We start from the raw sequence: 25,483 nt of genomic DNA on the forward strand, positions 1-25,483 counted from the left end.
CTCACAAGCTCCCAGGTAATGTTGATGTTCTTGGCCCACAACATACTTTGAATACCAAAGACTAGAGCTAGATGTGAAAATGTTCAAGTTCAGTATTTGGTTACTGTTACATGTGTTATGTTTGCATGCTTTCCTATTCAATGAACCAGTATTTTAATGCTTCAGCAGGGACTAAGTCGTGAAATTCTGGTGTCTGTAGGGTTAAGTGACACACAGGCATAAATCATTGCTAATTATGCTTTCCTGGGATGTTGTCTGTTCTGTTCTGTCTTCTAAATTAATTGATCTTCCTTGCCATTTCAACTTTAGCTCTTTAAAAGCATTGTGAAAATTTTGGTTGCATTTAAAATTATTAATATTTAAGAAAGCTTTTGCTAATACAGTCTGGCAAGGAGCATCTTTGCTTAGTGTGATTATTTTGTAAACATAAGAGTTCTTTTAGACTTTTTTCCACTGCTTTGCTGAAGGTCAATATGTATTTTAAAAACCAACACATAGAGGGAAGAAACATCCAGTTTCTGAATTGTCATGATCGAATGTTTTATAGAGAAGAAGCAAATGTATATACATAGTAGTTTTCAGAAGACCTTTTTTTTGAATTTGAGCTCAGACCACCTTGAATGACTCCCTTACTATTTAAATCCTTCCAGAGATGATATAGGATATAAGTAAGTAAAATTTATTTTTCTCAGCAAATTACCACCTGGAATAAGACATTTAGCCCAAAACATGGCAGATCAGAGGTTTTAGTTTAAGCTCATATTGTAAAGTAGCTTTCTAGTTTTTTATGATACACATTATTTACAATAACCCAAATGTGTTTTAATTGAATTACATATTCAGCTCATATAATCTGCTTATCATGCAGCTCCTTTCATTTTAATTTCTTGACTACTATGTTTCAAGACCTGTTTAAAGTGTTGGAGGCCACAAAGATATTTAGAGATGGTTGTTGTCCTTTTGGAATTTATAATTTAATGAGAGTACAAACACATCTGCAAAGCATGTTGGGAAAACATGATATATTGCTGTAATATGGGCAGGGCATGGTGAGAAGATGTCTGTCTCTTAGCTTACCCTAACAATTCAGAAAGCTGGAAAGGTCACTGAGCTGTGCCCTCTGAAAATGAGGAGGGAATCACCAGGTGAGGAAAAGTACTGAATGTTATCACTAGAGCCTAAAGTGGCAACCGTCCAGTGATGGATGGCCTCCATCTAGTGATGGGAGTGATGGAGCTAAGATGTGGATGCTGTATCAGGAAGGCCCATTCTTTCTCGAATGCTATGCTGTGGCACTGGACTGCCTTGTAGGCAGTGGGCACAGCTGAAGAGTTTTAGTCAGAGAATGTAACTATCAGATTTATCTAAGGTCACTTTGGTGGTAATGTCGAAGATGGAGTTAAAGAGGGGAGAAAAACAGGGGAAGCAGACAAGAACAAAAGAGTGAAGCCCAGTAAGAAAACGAGGTCATGATCTAGGGAAGAGAAATGGGCCTGAACTCCAGGGAAGGGGGAAAGGGACAGACAGAAAAGAATGGTTTCACAAAAAAGGGTTAACAGAACTTGGTACTTGGTGATTGATTTAGTTGGGGACTGAAGGAAAGAATCTAGGATGGCTCCCAGTGTCTAGCTGGAGTGACTGCGAAGTTGCCACCTTTTCCTGAAATGGGAAAACTTGAAGGAGGAAGGGGAAACTAATTAGTGATTAGCAAGAAGAATGATCTTGGCTTTGTGTCTACTATTTCATTTGAATTTCCCGAAGTCATTATTTAGCTTGAAAATCTTACACTTCCTAGACTTCAGAAAATTTTTCCTTAGAGAGCTGTATATTCATATGTTGAGCACAGCATTTATAATTATTAATCTCTTTGAAGATATTCTTTTCATGAATATTTTAATGCTCCACTCAGTAGGCCATTTTCCTCCTGAAATATTTCTAATTTGAGGCTAACTGAAATAATTTTCTTAGGCTATATGATAGGCTCTTTCATTAATGAAGAGTAAATTGTTATTTCTTAAGTGAGTCAGAGCCCTTTACTGAGCTCAGTCTTGAATTGGCATTCTGTAGGAGAATTAGATGTGGATTTCCTACGGTAGTTGTCAGTTATCATGATAAGCCTCTGCATATTAAATATTTCCTAAGTTCTTTTCACTCTGTGCATAATTATGGGGAAATTACATTTTGATTGACTAGAACAGACACCTGTCTGTATTTTATCAGGAATTGCCTTTTCATATATCCGTGTATGAATTCTTCAGTTTTATAATGTTTTCAAATGCAGCTAATTCCAACATCACAAAATAGTTACTATAGCAATTTATTTCATCTTTTTTCCCCATTTGACATTTAGAGTCAGAACTAATCAATAAAGCTGATGTTCACCCTCTACCTGCCTTAAAAAAGTCAATATATAAATAGCAAGCAAAACAATATATTAGTAAATCATTTAATCAACCTTTAGAATTTTGATAGGTGACCATATGTTGCCTGAGTTGATGAACTCATTTGGGTAGAATGGTCCCTGTGGGGCCAATTAGCACTACATCACGAAAGGGCTGTTTCACTGCTACCTTGGCTTCATCTTCAACCTTGGCTGCTGTTCCAAAAAAAGATGCCAGAGCTCACACAGGGACCCAAGGAGGGGACGAAAACTGCTTCCTGCAAACCCATCACCATCATTCTTCCAAAAGTTTTTCTTAGCCTATATGAAGATGTAAAATTATGTTCTCAGTTTAATTAGAGTTTTTTTAGTTAATTAAAAAATATAAATCAGTATACATGTAAAATTGACAAACATTCAAAAAGAACAAAAGAGTAGTCAGTGAAAGGAAATCTCCTTTTCACCTTTGCCTCTCAGAAACCCAGTTTCTCAGGAACTATGTTCTTTTAGTACTATCTTGTATATTTTTCCAGGGTCATGCAATGCACATACAAATATATTCTTTTTCAAATTTTGGTGGCAGCAGAATAGACACACTGTTATGCCCTGTTTTTTGTTTTGTTTTGTTTTGTTTATTTGAGAGTCTCGCTCTGTTGCCCAGGTTGGAGTGTAGTGGCACGATCATGGCTCACTGCAACCTCCGCCTCCTGGGTTCAAGTGATTCTTGTACCTCAGCCTTCCGAGTAGCTGGGACTACAGGTGTGCACCACCATGGCCAGCTAATTTTTGTATTTTTAGTAGACATGGAGTTTGACTGTGTTGGCCAGGCTGGTCTGGAATTCTTGGCCTCAAGTGATCTGCCTGCCTCAGCCTCCCAAAGTGCTGGGATTATAGGTGTGAGCTACTGTGCCTGGCCTGCCTTGTTCTTTTCAAATTTAACAATATATTAGTATTTATAGAGGTTCCATATTCTTTTTAAAAAATATTTTCATCAGTATTGTTTATACAAGTTTAAACTATTAGCTTTTATGTATTATAAAGCTAAATCATGATAACACATTAATGTTTTGCTGTTGCCACTATGTTATAATTGTACATATAACAGCAGATTCCAAGTAATCAAAACAATATTTAAAAAGAAGAACAAAGTTGCAGGATTCACATTTCCTAATTTTACAACTTACTGAAAAGCTATGGTAATCAAAACAATATACTGGGCTCGGGTAGACATATAGAACAATTGAATAGAATTGAGAATCTAGAAATAAACCTATGTACTTATGGCCAATTGATTTTCCCACAAGAGTGTTAAGACCATTCAATAGAAAAAGAATAGTTTCTTCAACAAATAGTGCTGAATCACTGGATATCCACACACAAAACAACAAAGCTAGACTCCTTTGCATATACAAGAATTAATTCAGAAGGGATCAAAAGCCAAAGATATAAGAGCTTAAACCATAAAACTCTTGGAAGAAAACATAGGAGTAAGTCTTTATGGTCTTAGATTTAGCATTGGACTCTTAGACACCAAAAACATAAGCAGAAAAGAAAAAAGATAAATAGGACTTCACACAGATGTAACATTTTTGTACATCAAAGGACATTATTTTAAAAAGTGAAGACAGTCTGCAGAAGATAAAATTATTTGCCAATCATATATCTGATAAAGATCTAGTATCCAAAATATATAAATAACACAACTCAACAATAAAAAGACAAAAATTCCAATTTAGAAATGGGCAAAGTGCTTGAATATACAAATGACTGGCAATCAAAAAATTTTCAACGTGGTTAGTCGTTAGAGAAATACAAATCAAAACTACAATGAAATACCACTTCATCCCCACCGGGGTAGTTACAATTTTAAAAAAGGAAAATAAAGTGATTAATTTTATGTTATGTGAATTTCACCTCAACAAATTTGTAGTTCCGTCTCACCACTCCTTTTCAACATAGTGCTGAAAGTCCTGGCTAATGCAATAAGACAAGAAAGTGTAGTAAAATGTATTGAGAAGGAAGAAATATACCTGTCTTTGTTCACAGATGACATGATTATCTAAGTAGAAAATGGGAAGGGCTTCCAGAGCTAGTAAGTGATTATAACAAGGTTGCAGGATACAAGGTTAATATACAAAAGTTAATCACTTTCCTTTATATCAGCAGTGAACAAGTGGAATTTGAAATTAAAAATACAATACCATTTATATTAACATCCCCCCAAAATGAAATATTTAGATGTAAATCTAACAAAAATATGTATAAGATCAATGTGAGGAAAACTATCAAATTATGAAGGAAATCGGGGAAGAATTTAATAAATGAAGAGATTTCCATGTTCATGGATAGGAAGACCCACTATTGTCAAGATGTCAGTTTTTCCCAAGTTGATCTGTAGATTCAATGCAGTCCCAACAAACTGATCCTAAAGTTTGGAGAGGCAAAAGACCTAGGAGAGCTAACACAATATTGAAGGAAAAGAACAAAGTTAAAGTACTAATACTAACTGACTTCAAGACTTAGTATAAAGTGACAGTAATCAAGACAGTATAGTATTGGCAAAAGAATGTACAAATTAATCAGTGGAACAGAACAGAGAACCCAGTAACAGCCCCACTTAAATGCAGTTAACTGATCTTTGACAGAAGAGAAAAGGCAACACAATGAAGTAAAGATGGTCTTTTCAACAAATGGTGCTGGAAAAACTAGATATCTGAAAAATGAATCTAGAAATGGACATTTTATTTTTCACAAAAATTAACTCAAAATAGATCACAGATATAAATGTAAAACACAAAACTGTAAAATTCCTAGGCGATAACATGGGAGAAAATCTAGATGACCTTGGATTTGGTGATGATAACTTTTTAGATGTAACACCAAAGGCACATCCATGAAAGAATTGATAAGCTGGACTTCATTAAAATTAAAAATTTCTTTGCTGCAAAAGACACTGTGAGCAGAATGAAAAGACAGGCTCAGACTGGGAGGAAATATTTGCAAAAGACACAGCTGATAAAGGACTGTTATCCAAAATATACAAAGAACCCAACAGTAGTAAACCATCAGATTAAAAAATTGGACCAAAGATGTTAACAGACACCTCACTGAAGAAGATATACAAATGGCACACAAGCATATGAAAAGATGCTCCACATCACATGTCATCAGGGAAATGCAACTTAAAACAACGAGATAGTACTACACATCTATTAGAATGGCCAAAATTTGGAACACTGACAACACCAAATGCTGGTGAACATAGGTGGTTCAACAACTCATTGCTGATGAGAATGCAAAATGCAAAATGGTACAGCCACTTTAGAAGATTGTTTAGTGGTGTCTCTTACAACTAAACATACTCTTACCATCCTCTCCAGTAGTCATGCTCCTTGGTATTTACCCAAAGGAGTTGAAAACTTAGGTCCACACAGAAACCTGTACACAGATATTTGTAGCAGCTTTATTCAAAATTGCCAAAACTTGGAAGCAACCAAGATGTTGTTCAGTATGTGAATGGATAAATAAACTGTGGTACATCTAGACAGTGGACAAAATGAGTGATCTAGTTATGAAAAGACATGGAAGACATGGAAGAACCTTAAATGCATAATACTAAGTGAAAGAAGCCAATGTGGAAAGGCTATGTGCTGCATGATTCCAACTATTTAACGTTCTGGAAAAGGCAAAATTATTTGCAAGGCAGCCCTTGTCACCGCTAGACAGCTCTCATTCCTAGGCAGGTCTTTATATTCTGCCAAAACCTCCATGAAACTTCCACCCAACAGTCCCAGTTATGGCCTCTAGAACTACTGATGTCATGGTTTGAACAGAAGATAACTGGTGTATTCTCATATAGGTCTTTTCTGTCACCTAAATGCCTTGTTTCCTGAAATTCCCTCATTGCAGGTTTTCACATTTCTTGATTACCCTTCTTTGAGTGTTCTCTCGCTGCCAGTGACTCCTTTGAAAGACAGATGTCTGAAAATCCCTACATGCCTACAACAGCAGAGCTTTTTGGTGAATGGATATATGACAGCTTATTTATCCAGTGCCCTGTTGATAAACTATTAGTTTGTTTCCAGTCTTCTGCTATTGTGATGCAAAGAAAAATGGTGATGCATTTTATAAATATCTATATAATAACTTCCTAGAAAAGGAACAGTGAGGTGGAAGATTATGCATATCTGAAATTTTATTAAATTTTGACAAATGGCTTTTTTAGAGTTTGTTCCATTTTACCTTCTCACCGGAAGTCTGTGTGAGAATGCCTCTTTTCCCACACGGTTTCCAACACAGTGTGATATTCTAACATTTGTATCTTTTTGAATCTGGCGAGTGAAAAGTGGCATCTCATTTCGATTTTAATTTGGATTTCTCTTCATTTTCAGAGAAGTTGAGTAACTTTTCATGTTTTTAAGAATCCCCCTTTCTCTTTTCTGGAAGCTTTGCAGATCTTTTATCTTTAGTGTTCTAAAAATACATTATTTCATCCTAGTGTGGGGATTTATGGTCATTGATTGTGCTGGGCACTTGAGTGTGCTCTTTTGGTCTGAAAACCTGTGTTTTCAGACCAAAATTTTCTTTGGGTCTAGAAAATTCATCCTGTATTGTTTATATTTCCTCCTTTTTGTTTTCTCTTTTACTGTCTGTGGCACTCCTTTCTTTTCATCTCTTTATTGACTTTTTTGGAGGTGTTTGGTTTTAATTTTTTTAACTCTTTTATTTACCTTTAAAAAAATTGTAATGGTGGATACATGTCTTTATACATTTGTCAAACCCATAGAATGTACAACACCAATAGCAAACCCTAATATAAACTATGGACTTTGAATGATAATGATGTCAGTATAGATTCAGCAGTTGTAACAAATGTGCCACTCCGGTGGAGGATGTTTATCTTGGGGGAGTCTGTGTCATGTGTTGGGGTAGAGGATATGTGGAGTATGTCTGTACTTTCTGATTAATGTTCTATGAGCTTAAAACTGCTCTAAAAAATTCTATTTTATTTTTTATTTTTGAGACAGAGTCTCATTCTGTTGCCCAGGCTGGAGTGCAGTGTAACAGTCATGGCTCACTGCAGCCTCAACCTCCCAGGCTCAAGCAATCCTCCAATCTTGGCCTCTCCTGAGTAGCTGAGACTACTCATTTTTTTGAGACAGAGTCTCACTCTGTTGCCAGGCTGGAGTGCAGTGGTGTGATCATGGCTCACTGCAGCCTCAACCTCCCAGGCTCAAGCAATCCTCCAATCTCAGCCTTTCCTGAGTAGCTGAGACTACTCATTTTTTTTGAGACAGAGTCTCACTCTGTTGCCCAGGCTGGAGCGCAGTGGTGCGATCATGGCTCACTGAAGCCTCAACCTCCCAGGCTCAAGCAGTCCTCCGACCTCGGCCCCCTCAGTAGCTGAGACGACAAGTGTGCACCACCATGCCCAGCTTATTTTTTTTGGTAGAGACGGGGTTTTGCCATGTTGCCCAGGCTGGTCTCAAACTCCTGGGCTGAAGCAATCTGCCTGCCTTGGCCTCCCAAAGTGCTGGGATTACAGCCATGAGCCACTGAACCCTGCCAAAAAAAATCTATTTTAAAGAAAAAAAAAATGACAATCACATTTTTAATTTCCAAGCTACCCATTTTTCTCTGATTTGCTCTTTTCCTAACATCCTATTTTTTTTTGGTCTCATGGATATAATATCATCTTAAATGTCTCTGCAAAAGCTCTCTACAGTTCCTGAAATATCTATCTCATGTGTTGTCATTTTGCTGTTTATCTTAGTCTTGTAGGCTACCAGGGGAGCAACATAAAGCTGATTTAGAGCTCTGAGTAAGTAGGGCAGGCCTGTCAACCAGTGCACTGTTTAGCTTGAGCTGACAGGGAGCCAGCTGTTACATTGGGGAACCCCTAAGTCCTACCAAATGAAGGTTTTTGTTCTAGGGCACCAGTGTTCACAGTATCTGTTCTAGTTCTAATTTGTTTAGTTTCTCTCTAATCTTTTGTCTGGGAGGAGTTGAGGGTCCACATTTGGCTGCTAGGCATTCTGTATTAGGGTAGAGGGATTTTGAAGGAAGGTGTCAACTAATCTCTGCAGGACTTTAAATCAGTCCGCTTGTCTTTAGCTTTGTGTCTCAGTCCCATGCTGGCAGAACCAGATGTTACCCACTTTGGACCCTCTTGGTGCTCTGCAAGGCATGTTGGCCCCTCCACACTGCAGTCTCACCTGTGCGACTTGGGGCAGCTCTCTCTGCCACTTGTTACTTACCTTCGCCCTGAAACTCTCTCATCCATCAGTTGTCCCTTCCTGTACTCTATACTATTGTAGATTCATATCTTCATATGCCTTGTAACATTTTCATGCGGTCTCAAAAGGGAGAGAATCACATGTGATCTGTTATCCTCTTTATTCAGAATATCTTGTTTCTTCAACCTGTGTTTTCCACTTGCATCTTTTTTCCCCTTTGAATCTATCTTCAACTCTTTAGTTTATGTATAATAGTAATTGATTTTGGCATGGGCAGTTAGCATTATACCTTTTGTATGCCCATAAGGAGTGACCTGACCAAGGGCTCAGAGCTAATAAGTAGCAGAACAAATAACCCTCTAAATCTTTAGACTTTTCCATTGGATTGTATTATTTCCTCATATCCATTTATTCTGTCTTTTCAGAGTTCTTTGAATTATTCCTGTATTTGTTCTGATTAAAGATTTCTTTCACCTCCTAGTTTATTCTCATCAGTTTGAAGTTTATCCTTGAGCCTTGTCAATCACACTTTGACAGAATAAAAATTTTACGTAGTTTAATTAGTTGTTGAATAGTATTTTTGATGTTTCTGACAGATCTGCCCTAGTGAGCTCAGTGGATGCAGCTTGAAGCCAACCTTAATGACAGTGAATAGTGACAGAATATTTGCCACAGTCATTTTTGTTTTACTTTGTTGTTTTTCTTTTTTGTTCTGTTTTGATTTTGGTGCTAAACCAAAAAGAAGATTGGAATCAGGATCTAAATTCACCAAGTATTTAGGTTATCTGTACACAAATTTTAGTGATGACTAATATAAGGAAGTTTTTAAAAAAGGGGATCTTTAAAAGAAATTTGAAATAATTTCTTACTAACCTGATCCTTTTTAGTTGCTAAGATTATATTTCACAAGGTATATGGTGGTTTGGTGGTTAAATTTTCATTTTAAAGTGGTGATAGTTGCAAATATTCTAAAATAGACTAATTATAATTACTTTCATTCAAATACTGAATGTGAGAGTATATAATCATCTTATTTGTATGTGGTAAGAAAGACTACTATGTATTTTTCTGACAACATTTAGTGGTAGTTATGATTATTTCCATTTCTTTGGACTTGTTCACAGAAATATAACTGTGGTTACTTAAGAAAACATGTTCTAGATAAACATAAAGATTATATCCCATCTTTTTTAAAAATAGGAGCAGATGTCTCAAGTATTAGATGCCATGTTTGAAAAATTGGTCAAAGATGGGGAGCATGTAATTGATCAAGGTGACGATGGTGACAACTTTTATGTAATTGATAGGTAAGTTTTGCCCAACCTTACTATTGAAATTTAAAGAACCTTTTGTGTAAAATCTCAACCATTATTACGGCAACTGACAGGTTAATATAGGATAGTTGTTATTGCCACTACTCTTATTACTACATAATAGGCACTGTAAACCTGTTGTGAGTACATGCAGTGAAACCACAGTGGATCATGAAAAGAGACATAGTTTATAGAGGAACTAATGACTTTTGATTAGTCTAATCTGTAAATGTCAGTCATTTAACGTGAGCATCTTCATTTGCTGAATTCTAATTGAGAGATATTGTGTAGTAGTATTAGTATGTACTAGATGCCTATTACAGTGAGAACAGCAGTATAATATAGCATCTGAGATATTAATTCACAGTAGACCTCAATTGGTATTTCTTAAAAGGTTCTTTTTTTATAAACTGTGTAAAACATGCTCATGGTTTAAAAAATTCAAAATTGGCGGAGTGTGGTGGCTCAGGCCTGCAATCTCAGCACTGTGGGAAGCCGAGGCCAGTGGATCACTTGAGGTCAGGAGTTCAAGACCAGCCTGACCAACATGGTGAAACCCCGTCTCTACTAAATACAAAAAAAATTAGCCAGGTGTGGTGGTGCACACCTGTAATCCCAGCTACTTGGGAGGCTGAGACAGGAGAATTGCTTGAACCCGGCAGGTGGAGGTTGCAGTGAGCCGATACTGCACCATTTGCACTACAACCTGGGCAACAAGAGTGAAACTCTGTCTCAAATAATAATAACAATAAATAAATAAAAATAGGAAATGCAAATATTTCACAGGGGCATAAGGTGAAAAGTCTTTCTTCCTACTGCTTTAACATCATCCAGTCCACATAAGTAAGTAGTTTGTGCATCCTTCCAAGAATTGTATATTATTATATTTGTCTTTAAAAAACTCTATAATTATTTAAAGAAGTCTTGCATTTATGTTGAAAATCTGTTTTCAGGAAATTTAAGTTGTGCTTTACCTCATCATAGAACAATATGCCTTATGCAACAGATGAATCCTGAAATCTAACAGCAGAGCAGCCTGAGCTGAGTCCTTATTTCTTCACTTTTGTAAAACAATGATAAGTGTTCATGAGACAGTTGGCATCCCTGACCCCTCCCCTTGTGTGTGGAACGCAGGTCCTCTCCCAGCCTGACTTACTGGGTTACGTTTGCTCTCTGGGCTGGGTTGTGTTCACCTCAGAGGTCTTGGTGAAAATGACCTCTTTGGTCTCCTGAAGCCTCATTTCGTTATTTTGGCTCTGTGGGTGGTATCTTTCATGCGTCAGTCGCGCATGCTGTTTAAATCAAGAGTTGTCACTGATTCTCCCATTCCCTCATCCCTAATTCCTGGTGACCTGTGGCTGAAGCACTAGCCAGGATTTTAGAATAGAATAAACCAGTTATCTATATGTGAATCAAAGTAATGATTTTTGTATCATTAATAGCTATCATCAGTGAAACACCTCAGAAATGCACCTAAGTGTGTTTAATTGTAGAGGTGTATGAGAAGCCCTAACCCTCTATGATCTTAATCATTTAGTGGGGATTTTTGACTTTCAAAACTGCCTTACATTTGTATATAGTCTATTCCCTTTTCAGTTAGATCCTAGTCACCCATTTGGTAGATGAAAACATGCAGGCCCACAGAAGTGACAGCACTTGGTTCAGATCACCCAAATGACTGGCGTAGAGCCAACTCCACAGCCAGGTCTCCTGCCCTGTTCATGTTCTTTCTGGAGGTTCTTGCCTGCCGGAGGCCTTGCATTATCAGAGAAGAAGTCTGTGTGAAAAAAACAGCCCAAGGCTTTTTGTTTGTTTTTTTTTTTAAACAGTCTTGCTCTGTTGCCCAGGCTGGAGTGCAGTGGTGCGATCTCGACCCACTGCAACCTCTGCCTCCCAGTTTCAAGCGATTCTCCTGCCTCAGCCTGTGGAGTAGCTGGGACTACAGGTACCCGCCACCACACCCAGCTAATTTTTGTATTTTCAGTAGAGACAAGGTATCACCATGTTGGTCGGGCTGGTCTCGAACTCCTGCCTTCAGGTAATCCGCCTGCCTTGGCTTCCCAAAGTGGTGGGATTACAGGTGTAAGTCAGTGTGCCTGGCCTAGCCTGCGGTATTTTAACAGACTTTAGACTGATGTGATTTCAACTGGACTGATAGCTCATTTTACTTCTCCTCAGCACATTTGGCTTTGTTTTACCCTATTCAAAGTAACCGAGTATAAAGAACAGTTTCAGCGCAAAAGTATAAATAGTGTAAATCGAAGAGTTTAATCTGTACAGCATTGCTAGTCTGAAAATCTGAAATTCTCCAAACTCCAAAGCATTTTGAGCATCAACATGATGGCACAAGTGGAAATTCCACACCTGACCTCATGTGATGGTTTACAGTCAAACTGCAGGCACACAACAGCTTATTCAGCATCCCCGAAGGGGTTAGTGTATGAGGTACAGTAACTTTAATCAGAATATAGCATTGTAGGTGGAGACTGCAAGCCTGCCATTGTTTGTGGTTGCTCTTGTTTGGCAGCTGGTGCAGGTATTCTGGGGATGCTACTATGCTGCTTAGTTGCCCCAAACACATTAGTTTTTACTGTGTTAATGGTATGTCTTATTTTTTACTGTTAAGTACTTATGTGTGAATACAAGTAAAAAATGATGGCTTATTGGTAGCATATAAATTCAGAGTCAGGAATGATGGTAATGCTGAACAACCACAGATTGTCCACATGGGTGGTTGAGATAATGACACATTTGCTTTCCGGTGGTTCAATGTACACAAATTTGGTTTCATGTACAAAATTACTTAAAATATTAAATAAAATTATATTCAGGCTGTGTGTATAAGGTATATATGAAACATAAACTAATTTTGTATTTAGACTTGGGTCTCATTCCCAAGATACCTCATTCTATATGTGCAAATATTCTAAAATCTGAAAATATCTAAAATCTTTAACACTTCTGGTCCCAAGAATTTTGGATGAGGGAAACTCAACCTGTACTTGAAAAATGATTATCCATGGGACAAATTCTAGTAGTTTCCCTTGAAACAGTCATTCTATCCGTGAATTACATTGAAAACCAATTCTTTTCTTATTTATTTATTTATTTATTTTTGAGGTGGAGTCTTGCTCTTGTTGCCCAGGCTGGAGTGCAGTGGCGCGATCTCAGCTCACTGCACCCTCTGTCCTCCTGGGTTCAGGTGATTCTTCTGCCTCAACCTCCCGAGTAGCTGGGATTACAGGTGACTGCCACCATGCCCGGCTAATTTTTTTGTATTTTTAGTAGAGACGGGGTTTCACCATGTTGGCCAGGCTGGTCTCAAACTCCTGACCTTGTGATCTGCCCACCTCGGCCTCCTAAAGTTCTGGGATTACAGGCGTGAGCCACTGTGCCTGGCCATGAAAGCCAATTATTTTCTTCCTTATTAGTAATATCTACTGTCTATCATGTTTCTGCTGTTATTGCTTCTTTATTATTAATAATCCTTTTCTTTCTTTTTTGGAGGGGCAGGGAGAGTGTCTCACTTTCTTGCCTAGGCTCGAGTGCAGTGGTGCAGTCACAGCTCACTGCAGCCTTGAACTCCTGGGCCCAAGCGATCCTCTTGCCTCAGCCTTCCAAGTAGCTAGGAGTACAGGCATGTGCCACCATACTTGACTAATTTTTTGGTTTTTTGTAGAGACAGAGTCTTGCTATGTTGCCCAGGCTGGTCTTGAACTCCTGGATTCAAATCCTCCCACCTTGGCCTCCCAAAGCATTGGAATTACAGGCATGAGGTACCAGGCCTGGCCCATAATGATTTTCTAATGTTAAAAGCCACTTTTTTTTTTTTTTTTTTTTTTTTTTTTTTTTTTTTTTTTTTTAGCAGCACATCCCCACTCCTTGTCTGTGTTAGGGTTTAGTCAACAGAATAAAGCCAAAGAATTTTTTCTATCTGCCCTCACAGGTGCAAGCCTTGAAAGCATGTTCTCTGATAAAATACAGTATGTGGAAAGTCAGTCATCCACACAAAGAATGCAGTTTACGTGAATATAGGGTCTGGGTAATATGAAGTGCAGTGACATGCAAACTGAACCTTATTTGCCTAGAAAAAGAACCCCAGTTAAAAGATAAGCACCAAAAAACTATAAAAAGACCAGAGTTAGATATCTAGTCTGAATTTCTACTTTTTAACTTTAGAGTGGGGGTTGATCTAAAGTAAAGGGCCAGAGAGTAAATATTTTTGGCTTTGCAGGCCAATATGTTCTCTGTTGTAACTACTCAACTCTGCAGTTGTAGCATAAAACCAGCCATAGATAACACATAAACAAACAAGAGTGTTTATATTGCAGTGAAACTTTATTTACAAAAGCAGATAGCCAGTTTGTGGGCTATAGTTTGCCAATGTCTGCTATAGATTATAAAGGACCCTAGTAAGTTTTGTAGAGTAGTGGCTAACCAAATTGCTATAGCTAGATTCTTTTTAAAAAGTTATTTTCTTCTGATCACAAAAGTAATAATATGTTCATGTTACAAACAGAAACTCTTAAATTAGATAGCGAATATGCCTAGAATCCCTCACTATTCTTATGCTCTTAGATAACTACAGTCAGTGATTTGATAAATGTTTCTTCAGATGATTTTCTTTCTTTTTTTAAGGTTAATTTTTTATAGAGATGGGATCTTGCTATGTTGCCCAGGCTGGTCTTGAACTCCTAGGCTCAAGTGATCCTCTTACCTTGGACTTCCAAATTGCTGGAATTACAGGTGTAAGTAAGCCACCACACCCAGCCTCTTCAGATGATTTTTTTTTTTTTTTTTTTTTGAGTTGGAGTTTTGCTCTTGTCACCCAGGCTGGAGTGCAGTGGCACAATCTCGGCTCACTGCAACCTCCATCTCCCAGGTTCAAGTGATTCTCCTGCCTCAGCCTCCCGAGTAGCTGAGATTATGGGATCCCGCCATCACACCTGGCTAATATTTTGTATTTTTAATAGAGACAGGGTTTCACCATGTTGGCCAGGCTGGTCTCAAACTCCTAACCTCAGGTGATCCACCCGCCTCAGCCTCCCAAAGTGCTGTGATTACAGGTGTGAGACCCGGCCTCTCCAGATGGTTTTTTATGCATATACTATTTGGTTGTAGTCTTTAGTTATAGTTTTATCATTCCTTATTCCAAATTTTTATTGTTTAGTCCCATTTTTCCCAGCAGGCACATGGTCTGGAACAGATGGCACAGATTGATTCCCCTTTATTGTCATCGGAGGGGATAACAGGCTGGAAATAAGATTTTTATTTCACAGGGCTCTTTTCTGAAATAATGTTTTATTTTAATGAGATTTTATTTGAATTAACCTCCAATCTACATATGTCCAACAGAGGCACATTTGATATTTATGTGAAATGTGATGGTGTTGGAAGATGTGTTGGTAACTATGATAATCGTGGGAGTTTCGGCGAACTGGCCTTAATGTACAATACACCCAGAGCAGCTACAATCACTGCTACCTCTCCTGGTGCTCTGTGGGGTTTGGTGAGTAAAATACTTATTTGACCTGAATGTTATGATTTGTAGCAATTGCTATGACAGTGTTACAAATTGCCGCATGTAGTATTTTAATTTAAAGATCATCAGTCATCAGGTAATTTATTAAGCAGCCACTGAATGCTGAACTGTAGGGCACTAAGACTGCACTAAGTCAGATCCTGATGTCATTGCCCCCACTCCTCCAGTCCAGTCAGGAGCTTGGGACCTGGTGGCCCAGGAAAGACACTCAGATTCAGAATGCTCCTGTCTTACCCACTCTTAGAAAATAACCAGCCATACAAACACAGCCTTAAGTACTTTTTCTCAGATAGCTTTCTGAGGTAAGTATTATAATCTGATAAAGTGGTGGCTCCCAGAGTGTGGTCCCCTGAACACTGGCAGCTGTATCACTTGGGAACTTTTTAGAAATGCCCATTCTGGGGCCCCACCCACTGATTCTGACCTACTGCATCAGAAATTCGGAGTTTGAGAAACCAGTATAAAAGGATGCTCTTGGTGCTATAAATTGATTGGTAACTACTCTGCATTTAAAAGCAGTTGTGTAGGGAAAAAATGCTTGGTGGCTGTGCTCATGTGCCCCACATCAGAATTACCTGGAGTATTTTTTTAAAATCCTCTTACCTAGCCAGGCGCGGTGGCTCAAGCCTGTAATCCCAGCACTTTGGGAGGGCGAGGCGGGCGGATCACGAGGTCAGGAGATCGAGACCACGGTGAAACCCCGTCTCTACTAAAAATACAAAAAATTAGCTGGGCACGGTCGTGGGTGCCTGTAGTCCCAGCTACTCAGGAGGCTGAGGCAGGAGAATGGCATGAACCCGGGAGGCGGAGCTTGCAGTGAAGCTGAGATTGCGCCACTGCACTCCAGCCTGGGCGACAGAGCGAGACTCTGTCTCAAAAAAAATCCTCTTACCTAGACCTCACCACGGGCAAATTGATCAGAATCTTCAGCACTGGGACCTGAGCATTAGTACTTTTAAATACATTTCTTAATGTGGTATTCCCGCAAGACTTAAAAGCTGGTTTAAAGATATATTCGGGCAATATTTTCACATATGATGGGATGCAAATTATTAGGCCCTACTAAAGCTCCTTCTGGAGGATTGTATTTAAGGTAGTGATTCTCAAACTTTAATATGCTTACAAATCACCTGGGAATCCAGTTAAAATGCAGATTCTGATTCAGTGGTTCTGGGGTGAGGCCCATGATTTTTGCATTTCTCATCAGCTCCCAGGAGATGGCAGTACTGCCTGATGTCAGGCCAAACTTTAAACAGCATCGATTTAGGGAAATGTTTACAGTATATGTATTTTCTTTTAAAATTGTTGAAAATAGCCCACCCACTAGTTTTGACATGCATTTATTGGGTTATTTCTCTCAAATCCTTTTGTGGAAAGAGAAGAGGTTGAAGTAAATATGAAGTCTGTTAACAGTCTCATTTCCAAGGACTACTGTATATAGCATTATGGAAGTCACACATTATTTAGTCACAGTTCAGCATTTGACTCTGAAGTCAATTCAGCTGATAAAAAATATCTCTTGATCAAAGAGACAAGACATTTTACATTTCTTTTAATTGGAACCAGTTATTATATACTTATTTAAAAATGTGATGAGTCACTTTTTTAAGGTTTAGAGGAAAAGCTGAATTGTCTCAGGGAAAAGGAAAGAACTGTCAGTGATTTGAATACCCAAAGCCAGCAAAGAAAAAACTTCAAACCAGGACAGTCCTTCACCCACAGAAGTCTTTGTCTGCCTGTCATTAAAGTGGTGGGATAAATCTAGCATCTGCCATGACCTGTTTTATTCAGGAAGGTTTACTTTTCAAATGTAGTCATTCCAATGGGGTTGCCATTCAGATTCAGATTGTCAGATTGTCACACAGTGAGGAAACTGCCTCCTTGCACATCTTCAGAATAAGATCAACTGTTTTATAGGTTGGCCTCTTTGAATACTGATAGTTTTTAGCTCTTGTAGAAACTTTAATGGGGTATAAAAGACCCAGAATTTCCTAGTGCACGTACTACTTAAGTTCCTAAGATAGGATTAAGCATTTTCAGAGCTTTTTAGTAGTCTATACATGTTATTAAATTTTATAAAAATGGGCAGTTTGTGATAATCCTCCTGACATATAATAGCTTTCTAAAAAAGTTAGAATAATTAACATAATTACTTAGTATTTCAAGCCTACTTTTTAAGGGTGACTTGACTAATTATAATAACTCCTTCTCAGGGAGAGTCGAGTAGAAAATAAATTTTTCTTTTAAGGTCAACAGACTGGAGGTCTGCCTTATAAATACAGGTGTGTAAAGATAAGCAAAAAAAGCCCAAGAGAAAAGTCCATTGCAGAATAGTCTCACTCTGTAAATAATATTTGGTCACTATTAGCCTTAGGGCTAACATGATCTACGTGACTATACTGATGATTTGGAAAGGTGATTTTTGAAATGGCTTCAGGATGAAAGTATTTGAAATTCTGGACTTTATATGTCACAGTGGGTGTGAAGAAGTAGGTTACTAATGGAAAATTCTTTCTGAGAGATATAACTGATTATGATTAGTTTCTAAATCATTAAGCTATTTTGAGTCTTCTCTGTTTTGCAATAAACGCTGTCCATACAATGGTGTTATACCTGATTTCCAAACCTGATTACATATCAGAATCACTTTGGGAGCATTTATGAATTATTGAGCCCTACATGCAGAGATCTTGAGTCATTAAGGTCTGGTGTCTCAGAAATCTTTTTTAATACTATAGCTTATTCTGATGCAGAGCCAGGCTTGGAAATAATTTCAATATTTGTGCTAATTATCTTGTAAAATTTTCTTTTAAAAAAAGTATTAGGAGTAAAACAAGTCCAAATTACAGCCAATACCAAATTGGGAAACAAGATGTTTAATTTCCTAGTGTCTTAGTCCTTTTGGGCTGCTATGACAGACGGTTATAGAATGGGTGACTTAAGCAACATACATTTATTTCTCATGGTCTGGACACTGAGAAGTCCAAGATCAAGGCACCAGAAGATTCGGTGTCTGGTGAGGGCTTGTTTTCCTGTTTAACAGACAGCGTCTTCTACTTGTGTTCTCACATGGTGGAAGGGGCAAGGGAGCTCATTGTGATCTCTTTTATAAGGACATTAATCCCATTCATGAGGGCTCCAGCCTCATGACCTAACCATCTTCCAAAGGTTCCACCACCTAATACTATCCTGGGTGATTAGGATTTCAACAGAGGGATTTTAGAGTGATAGAAACATTCAGTTGCAGTCCATCACACCTAGAGACTTTCATCTATACTGGCATTTTTCTCCATTGCACTAGTTCATTTAAATTCAGCCTTATTATGTTGGCATAAGAAAGAATGAATAAGACCTAGTATTTGGTAGCACAATAGGGTGACCATAGTCAATAATAAAATTGTATATTTTAAAATAAATGTAATTGGATTTTTTGTAACTCAAAGGATAGATGCTTGAGGGGGCAGATACCCCATTCTCTATGATGTGCATATTTCATGTTGCATGCCTGTATCAGAACATCTCATGTACCCCATAAATATACACCTACTATGTACCCACAAAAATTAAAAATAAAAGTAAAAAAAATTAAAATATTGGCATAGTAATTTATTAAATAATATATCCCAATTTTTACTTTATTAAAATGGTATAATTGTTTATTAATGAATGCCAAGCTAACATAATTATTGAGGCTTTTATTAAAGAATTAAAATATTTTATGAGAAATTATTTAAAATAAAATTTTTAGGAAAATTATGTTTTGAGCTGTATCCTTAAAATTTTTACTAGTTCTTCAACCGAGTTCTGTATCTTTGAGGGCATGATAGTATAAACAGGAACATTTTAGACTGTGAACATGGTAAACACTGGAATTAGATCTTACTCAAAAACATAGTTGTAGTTTCTCTGTGCCTTCACATTAAATAAAAAATTTTTTTATGAGTACATATTATGTGTATATATTTACAGGGTACATAAGCTATTTCGATAACAGCATACAATATATAATGATCACATCAGGGTAAATGGAGTAGCCATCACTTTAAGCATTTATAATTTCTTTGGGCATCCCTGCACATTTTTGACAAGAAAATTTTGACATAATGTGGATATGAAAAAGAACGTAGAGTACATAACAGAGTAAAAGAACAGAGTGCTAGTATACATTTTTAAAAATGCTGTGACAGCGCCTCCTTGTGGGCAGAGCCCAACATATTGGTCAGATTTCTGTTATGTATAAAAAGTCAACAGATGCTTCTTTTAAAAAAAAAAAAAAAATGAAAACAGTATTTTATGTGGTTCTGTATTATATTTTGTGCTTGACGAAATAAAAATATGAAATGAGTTGCATTAAAAGTATAATGATGTTAATCTTTTATTTCAGAATCTTCAATCATTGTTTCTTGTAGGGAATAAAATAAAACTATTTGTATAGCTTTACCCCCATAAAATTTACCCTTTAACTGTTCTGCCTGTAGGACAGGGTAACCTTCAGGAGAATAATTGTGAAAAACAATGCCAAAAAGAGAAAAATGTATGAAAGCTTTATTGAGTCACTGCCATTCCTTAAATCTTTGGAGGTAAGTATATGTTTATGCTTTTATTTTATTTTGCTTTAAAAGTTTCTGTTTTGCTAGGAATATTTAGTTCTATAGAAAAATTTCTTTGAATAAAAAAAATCTATCCATGTTTTTATTTGAAAAGATTAAATGGTAGTGCTAATTTTTAGAACTCACTGTTTCTTCTGCTATCTATAATTTCATTTGTTTTGTTATTTGAAAGTAATACATTCCTACCCAGCATCTATAGCAAATTTATATGTGGTCTTTATCTGATAGCAGACTTAATATAATCACATAGATGTAGACAAGAGCCACTAGTTGTAACTTTACAGTGAGGCGTTCTCTAGATATAGAATGTCCTCTCTGGCCTCTTCCTCTCAGTCGTCTTTGCTGTTTATTCCTCTTTTCTTCTCCTCTTAAAACTGGCATTCCAGGCCTCTGTCCTTGGCCTCTTCTCTTTTCAGGATACACTTATTCACTTGGTGAACATGTCGAATCCCATGGCCTTAAATACAGATGTCCCTTGACTTACTATGGGGTTACCTTACGAATAAACCCATTGTGAGTTGAAAATATCATAAATAGAAAATGTATTTAATACACCTAAACTATGGAACATTCGAGCTCAGCCTAGCCTACCTGAAACATGCTTAGGACACTCACATCAGCCTACAGCTGGGAACAGTCACCTGGCAGCACAGTGCACTGGAGAGCATGGGTTGTTCACCTCATTGTGGTGAGGCTGGCTGGGCGTTGTGGCTCTCTGCCTGGCGTTGTACTGCATATCGCTAGCCTGGGAGAAGATCGAAACTCAAAATTAGAAGTATAGTTTCTATCGCTTTCAAACAACTGTAAGGTTGAAAAATCATTAATCAAGCCATTGTAAGTCAGGGACCACCTGTACTGTCCATATATTGATGCTTCTTAAAATTGATATTACTGGGCAAGGCCCCTCCCTTGAAGGTCAGACTTACTTATCCAACTGCAAATGTAAGATTTCCTCTCAGATGTCTAATAGACATCTCAAACCTAGTATGTCCCAAATCTACTCCTTTTCTCTTTCCCCGCAGATGGCAACATATCCTTCCAGTGTCTCAGGCCAGAAACCTTCGAGTTAGCACTGACTCATATGAACCACCATCACCTCTTGCCTGGCTAATTGCAGAGTAATCTTTTAAAATCCCTGGTTGTGGCACTGCTCTATTTAAGCTCCTCCTCACATGGCCTCTAAGGCTCTGCACAGTCTGTCCCATTCCCCCACCCATTTTCCCCAACCTCATTTCCTACTGCTCCACACTCATCATCTCTCTGTTGACACATCAGCTTCTTGCCACTCCTCAAACACACCTGTCCCACACCCACTTTGGGGTCTTCGTACTTGCCGTCTGTCTGGAATGTCTTCCTACACAGCTGCAGGGCTCCTTCATTTCTCAGCCCAGAGGTCTTCTCAATGAGACCAGCTCTTAGGTTTTTATCTTTGAAGGTAGAGACTTATGAGAGAGAGTAGGTTGTTGTTACCCTAAAAATTCAGCTTCATTTTCCATACTTCATCATTAAATTAAATGCTTTTCTATTTCACTGTCGTATTTGAAGTATTTTGAGAGTAATTAAAGACAGGCATATATATGTACCCACAACATCTTATAAAATGGCAAGTGTCAAAACAGCAGTGCTTCTCCTTTTGAATGTCTCTGTTGGATTATCAGCTTACACCTGGTAAAAATTTTGTCCACATCACACAGTGCGTGGTAGACAGCTGATCTTTTCCAGCAGCATATTTCTTTAAATAAAAGTAGGTCAGGGATTGGAAATCTGGTGCCTTCAGAGCTAGGCAGGTAACACAGAGAAGAAAACCAAGCCAGGAAGGGACTTTGGCAGATTGGAGAACATGTATTTCATTAAAGAAACAGCTGCTATCCCACCATAGTTTTATTGTTGCCATGTGGAAATATGGGCTATGTGATGCTGATTTTTCAAGAGAAGCTGGAGATTCAATTTTTATGAAAAATTATTCTAAAATGCTGGCTGGTAATTAATACAACAAACACATATACAACCTACACACTGCTCGATTTATTTGGCCTATAGGCTACCAGTTTTTTACTCCCGAACTAGATAAGCTTACCCAGTTAATTTGTTTCTATTTAATTTTGTTTTTCTTTCTTTGTAGTTTTCTGAACGCCTGAAAGTAGTAGATGTGATAGGCACCAAAGTATACAACGATGGAGAACAAATCATTGCTCAGGTATGATATTTTGAAATGTAATTCAGTTTAGGGTTATATTCCAAAAGGTTCATGTAGTGGTAGATCTTGATAAACTTTTCATGTTTCTAAAATTAGTATGCAGTGATGGGTTAAATAAATATTACTTCTACCAAATGACCTGTTAAAAATGGTTTCATTTATAGTCATTACTCTATTGAATATTTTTGTTTATGTAATTAACTCCTAATGAATGTGTATTAAACCATCAAATGGTTTTCTGCATCATTGTAGTCATTTATAAGAGGAAAAAACAGGTGAATGTTCCATGGCATTAATGAGGACCCAGAAAGTACACTGGAAAATTCTATAGAGTTTTGCATGATCAGTTCATGATGAAAATTCCTGAGGCTGCTCCTTGATAAAATTCACCAAGAAAGGAACACACTGCAACATATACTGTTTTGGCTTCCAAGACTACATGTGGGTCAACATGTTATTTAATCCCTAATACTTTTCTAAGATCCCAACTGGAACCAATAATATTAGATACCTGGGTTGGAGTAGGGCTACCAAAAGTAGAATTTGTGAAGACTGTTGAAGTTCACAGGTAAAGCATGCAGATGATAGTACCTTGTTTCCTAGTTATATTTTTGAAGCACTAAGCAAATGATTAAAATGGATTTTTAATAGATTCTGTAATTTTTGTATCACAGCCTTATACTGTTTTGTGCTCTTTATCTGAAATGCAGTCTTTTCCTTTATATGGGAAACAAGATTCAAGGTCTTTGAGACTGAGAAAAAGAATTGTTTTAGAAGACAAATACATAAGTAAATCTTTCGATCAACACCCCTCTCCCATTGCTGAGTGTGTGTGTGTGTGTGTGTGTGTGTGTGTGTGTGTGTGTGTGTATGTGTGTGTTAGAGCAGTCAGGGATTGGGAAGAAATGGAGTCAAGCAAGATTAAAGTTCTACTATATAAACTAGTAAATAACAAAGCAAAGAGCATGTTTTAAATGATTTTTTAAGGTTTTATTTTGAAATAATTATAGATTCACAGGAAGTTGCAAAAATAGTTTTGAGAGGTCCCGTGTACTCTTCACCCAGTTTCTCCTAATGCGTTTTGCATCACTGTTAATAACAATATCAAAACTAGGAAAATGACATTGGCATAATTCACAGACCATATTCAGTTTTCACCAGTTTTACATACACTTAGAGCGTGCTTTAAAAATAGTTAAAAATTACTCAGCAGTTAATAGACCTATTACGATTCAGAACACTCGAAAACTTAATATGAAGCTTTTATGAAAACCTGATACAAGAATAAGGGAAAGGAGATATGCTATACTTAGGGTTTATTGAGGATATTCTTACATATTTGTTGTCTTTTAAGCATTTATAAATATACATATACGCCCTATATTCTAAAAATCTAAATTCAACATTTATTTTTGTGATAGAATCAGATGCTAAACTTCTTGAATTTGTATTAAGGAGTTTTGAAATATTTTAAGTTTCTCCAGAATCACTTTGAGAGGCTTAGAGAAGTCAGTGTCTGTATTATTATCTTCCATATTGTATTGTTTAATTCAGACTGCATCATTGGAGATCAAGGCAGAGTTCATTAAGAAACAAAAGCAAGAAAGAACAGGTATATGGGTAGAGCAACACTTTTCTTTTAGAAGTCCTTCCAAAGCCTTGAAATGGAATGTCAGTAGGCTAGCATGTCAGAGTTTGGTCCTCAGTTGACTGTAGTGAAAATGTCAAGGCCCACATCTGCTGCTTCCGGCTCCATCTGGATGCTTTCTGCTCTTTGCAAGTTGATGGCTTATCTTGGGTCACCACACCAATGCTTGCGATGTTAGGATGACGCAGGGTGCACGTCTCGGCACTTCCTCAGGAGCACAGGATCCGCAGACATGTTTCTGCCAACTAAGGGGACGCTGCTGGCATACACAGCAGTGTTGCCATTTCCAACTATGTATGCTGTTATCTAGGCTGAAATTTGGGTGAAATTCTTACCCCAGTGTTGCCACATTTTCTTGGTTTTTTAGCAGAAATACAGTGGTAGAGAATATATTATTTCAAGGCCAGGCACAGTGGCTCACGCCTGTAATCCCAGCACTTTGGGAGGCTGAGGCAGGTAGATCACTTCAAGGTCAGGAGTTCGAGACCAGCCTGGCCAACATGGTGAAACCCCATCTCTAATAAAAATACAAAAAAATAAATAAATACGGGTTCTAGATCCCTGAGGAATTGCTACACTGTCCTCCAAAATGGTTGAACCAATCTACATTCCCACCAACAGTGCAAAAGCATTCCTATTTCTCCACAGCCTTACCAGCATCTATCGTTGCTTGACTTTTTAATAATTGCCATTCTGACTGGCGTGAGATGGTTTCTCATTATGGTTTTGATTTGCATTTCTCTAATGATCAGTAATGATCTTTTTTTCTTTTTTTTTTTTTTGGCTGCATAAATATCTTCTTTTGAGAAGTGTCCGTTCATATCCTTTGCCCACTTTTTGATGGCAGAAATACCATTTGACCCAGAAAACCCATTACTGGGTATATACCCAAAGGAATATAAATCATTCTGCTATAAAGACACATGCACACATATGTTTATTGCAGCACTATTTACAATAACAAAGACATGGAACCAACCCAAATGCCCATCAGTGATAGACTGGATAAAGAAAACGTGGTACATATATACCATGGAGTACTATGCAGCCATAAAAAAGAATGAGATAATGTCCTTTGCAGGACATGGATGAAGCTGGAAGCCATCATTCTCAGCAGACTAACACAGGAGTAGAAAACTAAACACCGAATGTTCTCACTCATAAGTGGGAGTTGAACAGTAAGAACACATGGACACAGGGAGGGGAACATCACACACCGGGGCCTGTCAGGGGGTGGGGAGTGAAGGTAGGGAGAGTATTAGGACAGATACCTAATGCATGCGGGGCTTAAAACCAGACAGGTTGATAGGTATAGCAAACCTCCATGGCACATGTATACCTGTGTAACAAACCTGCATGTTCTCCACATGTATCCCTGATTTAAAGTAAAATTTTAAAAAAAGGAAAAAAAAATTAGCTGGGTGTGGTAGCACATGCCTGTAATCCCAGCTACTTGGGAGGGTGAGGTGGGAGAGTCGCCTGAATCCAGGAGGTGGAGGCTGCAGTGAGCTGAGATTGCACCACTGCACTCCAGCCTGGGTGACAGAGCGAGACTCC

The 25,483-nt window shown here is 37.8% G+C and overlaps 1 protein-coding gene across 1 annotated transcript in view; it reads left to right on the top strand.

The window, feature by feature from the left end:
• The window catches only part of PRKAR2B (protein kinase cAMP-dependent type II regulatory subunit beta), a 119,771-nt gene that overhangs the window by 87,809 nt on the left and 6,479 nt on the right, over positions 1-25,483 (top strand). The window contains exons 5-8 of the mRNA XM_001148361.6: positions 9,817-9,923; positions 15,285-15,438; positions 19,950-20,051; positions 22,204-22,278. Coding sequence (XP_001148361.5) covers positions 9,817-9,923; positions 15,285-15,438; positions 19,950-20,051; positions 22,204-22,278 — 438 coding nt within the window. The remainder of the gene's footprint in view (positions 1-9,816; positions 9,924-15,284; positions 15,439-19,949; positions 20,052-22,203; positions 22,279-25,483) is intronic.

This window comes from Pan troglodytes, chromosome 6 (genome assembly GCF_028858775.2).
Source record: "Pan troglodytes isolate AG18354 chromosome 6, NHGRI_mPanTro3-v2.0_pri, whole genome shotgun sequence".
Lineage (NCBI taxonomy): Eukaryota > Metazoa > Chordata > Mammalia > Primates > Hominidae > Pan > Pan troglodytes.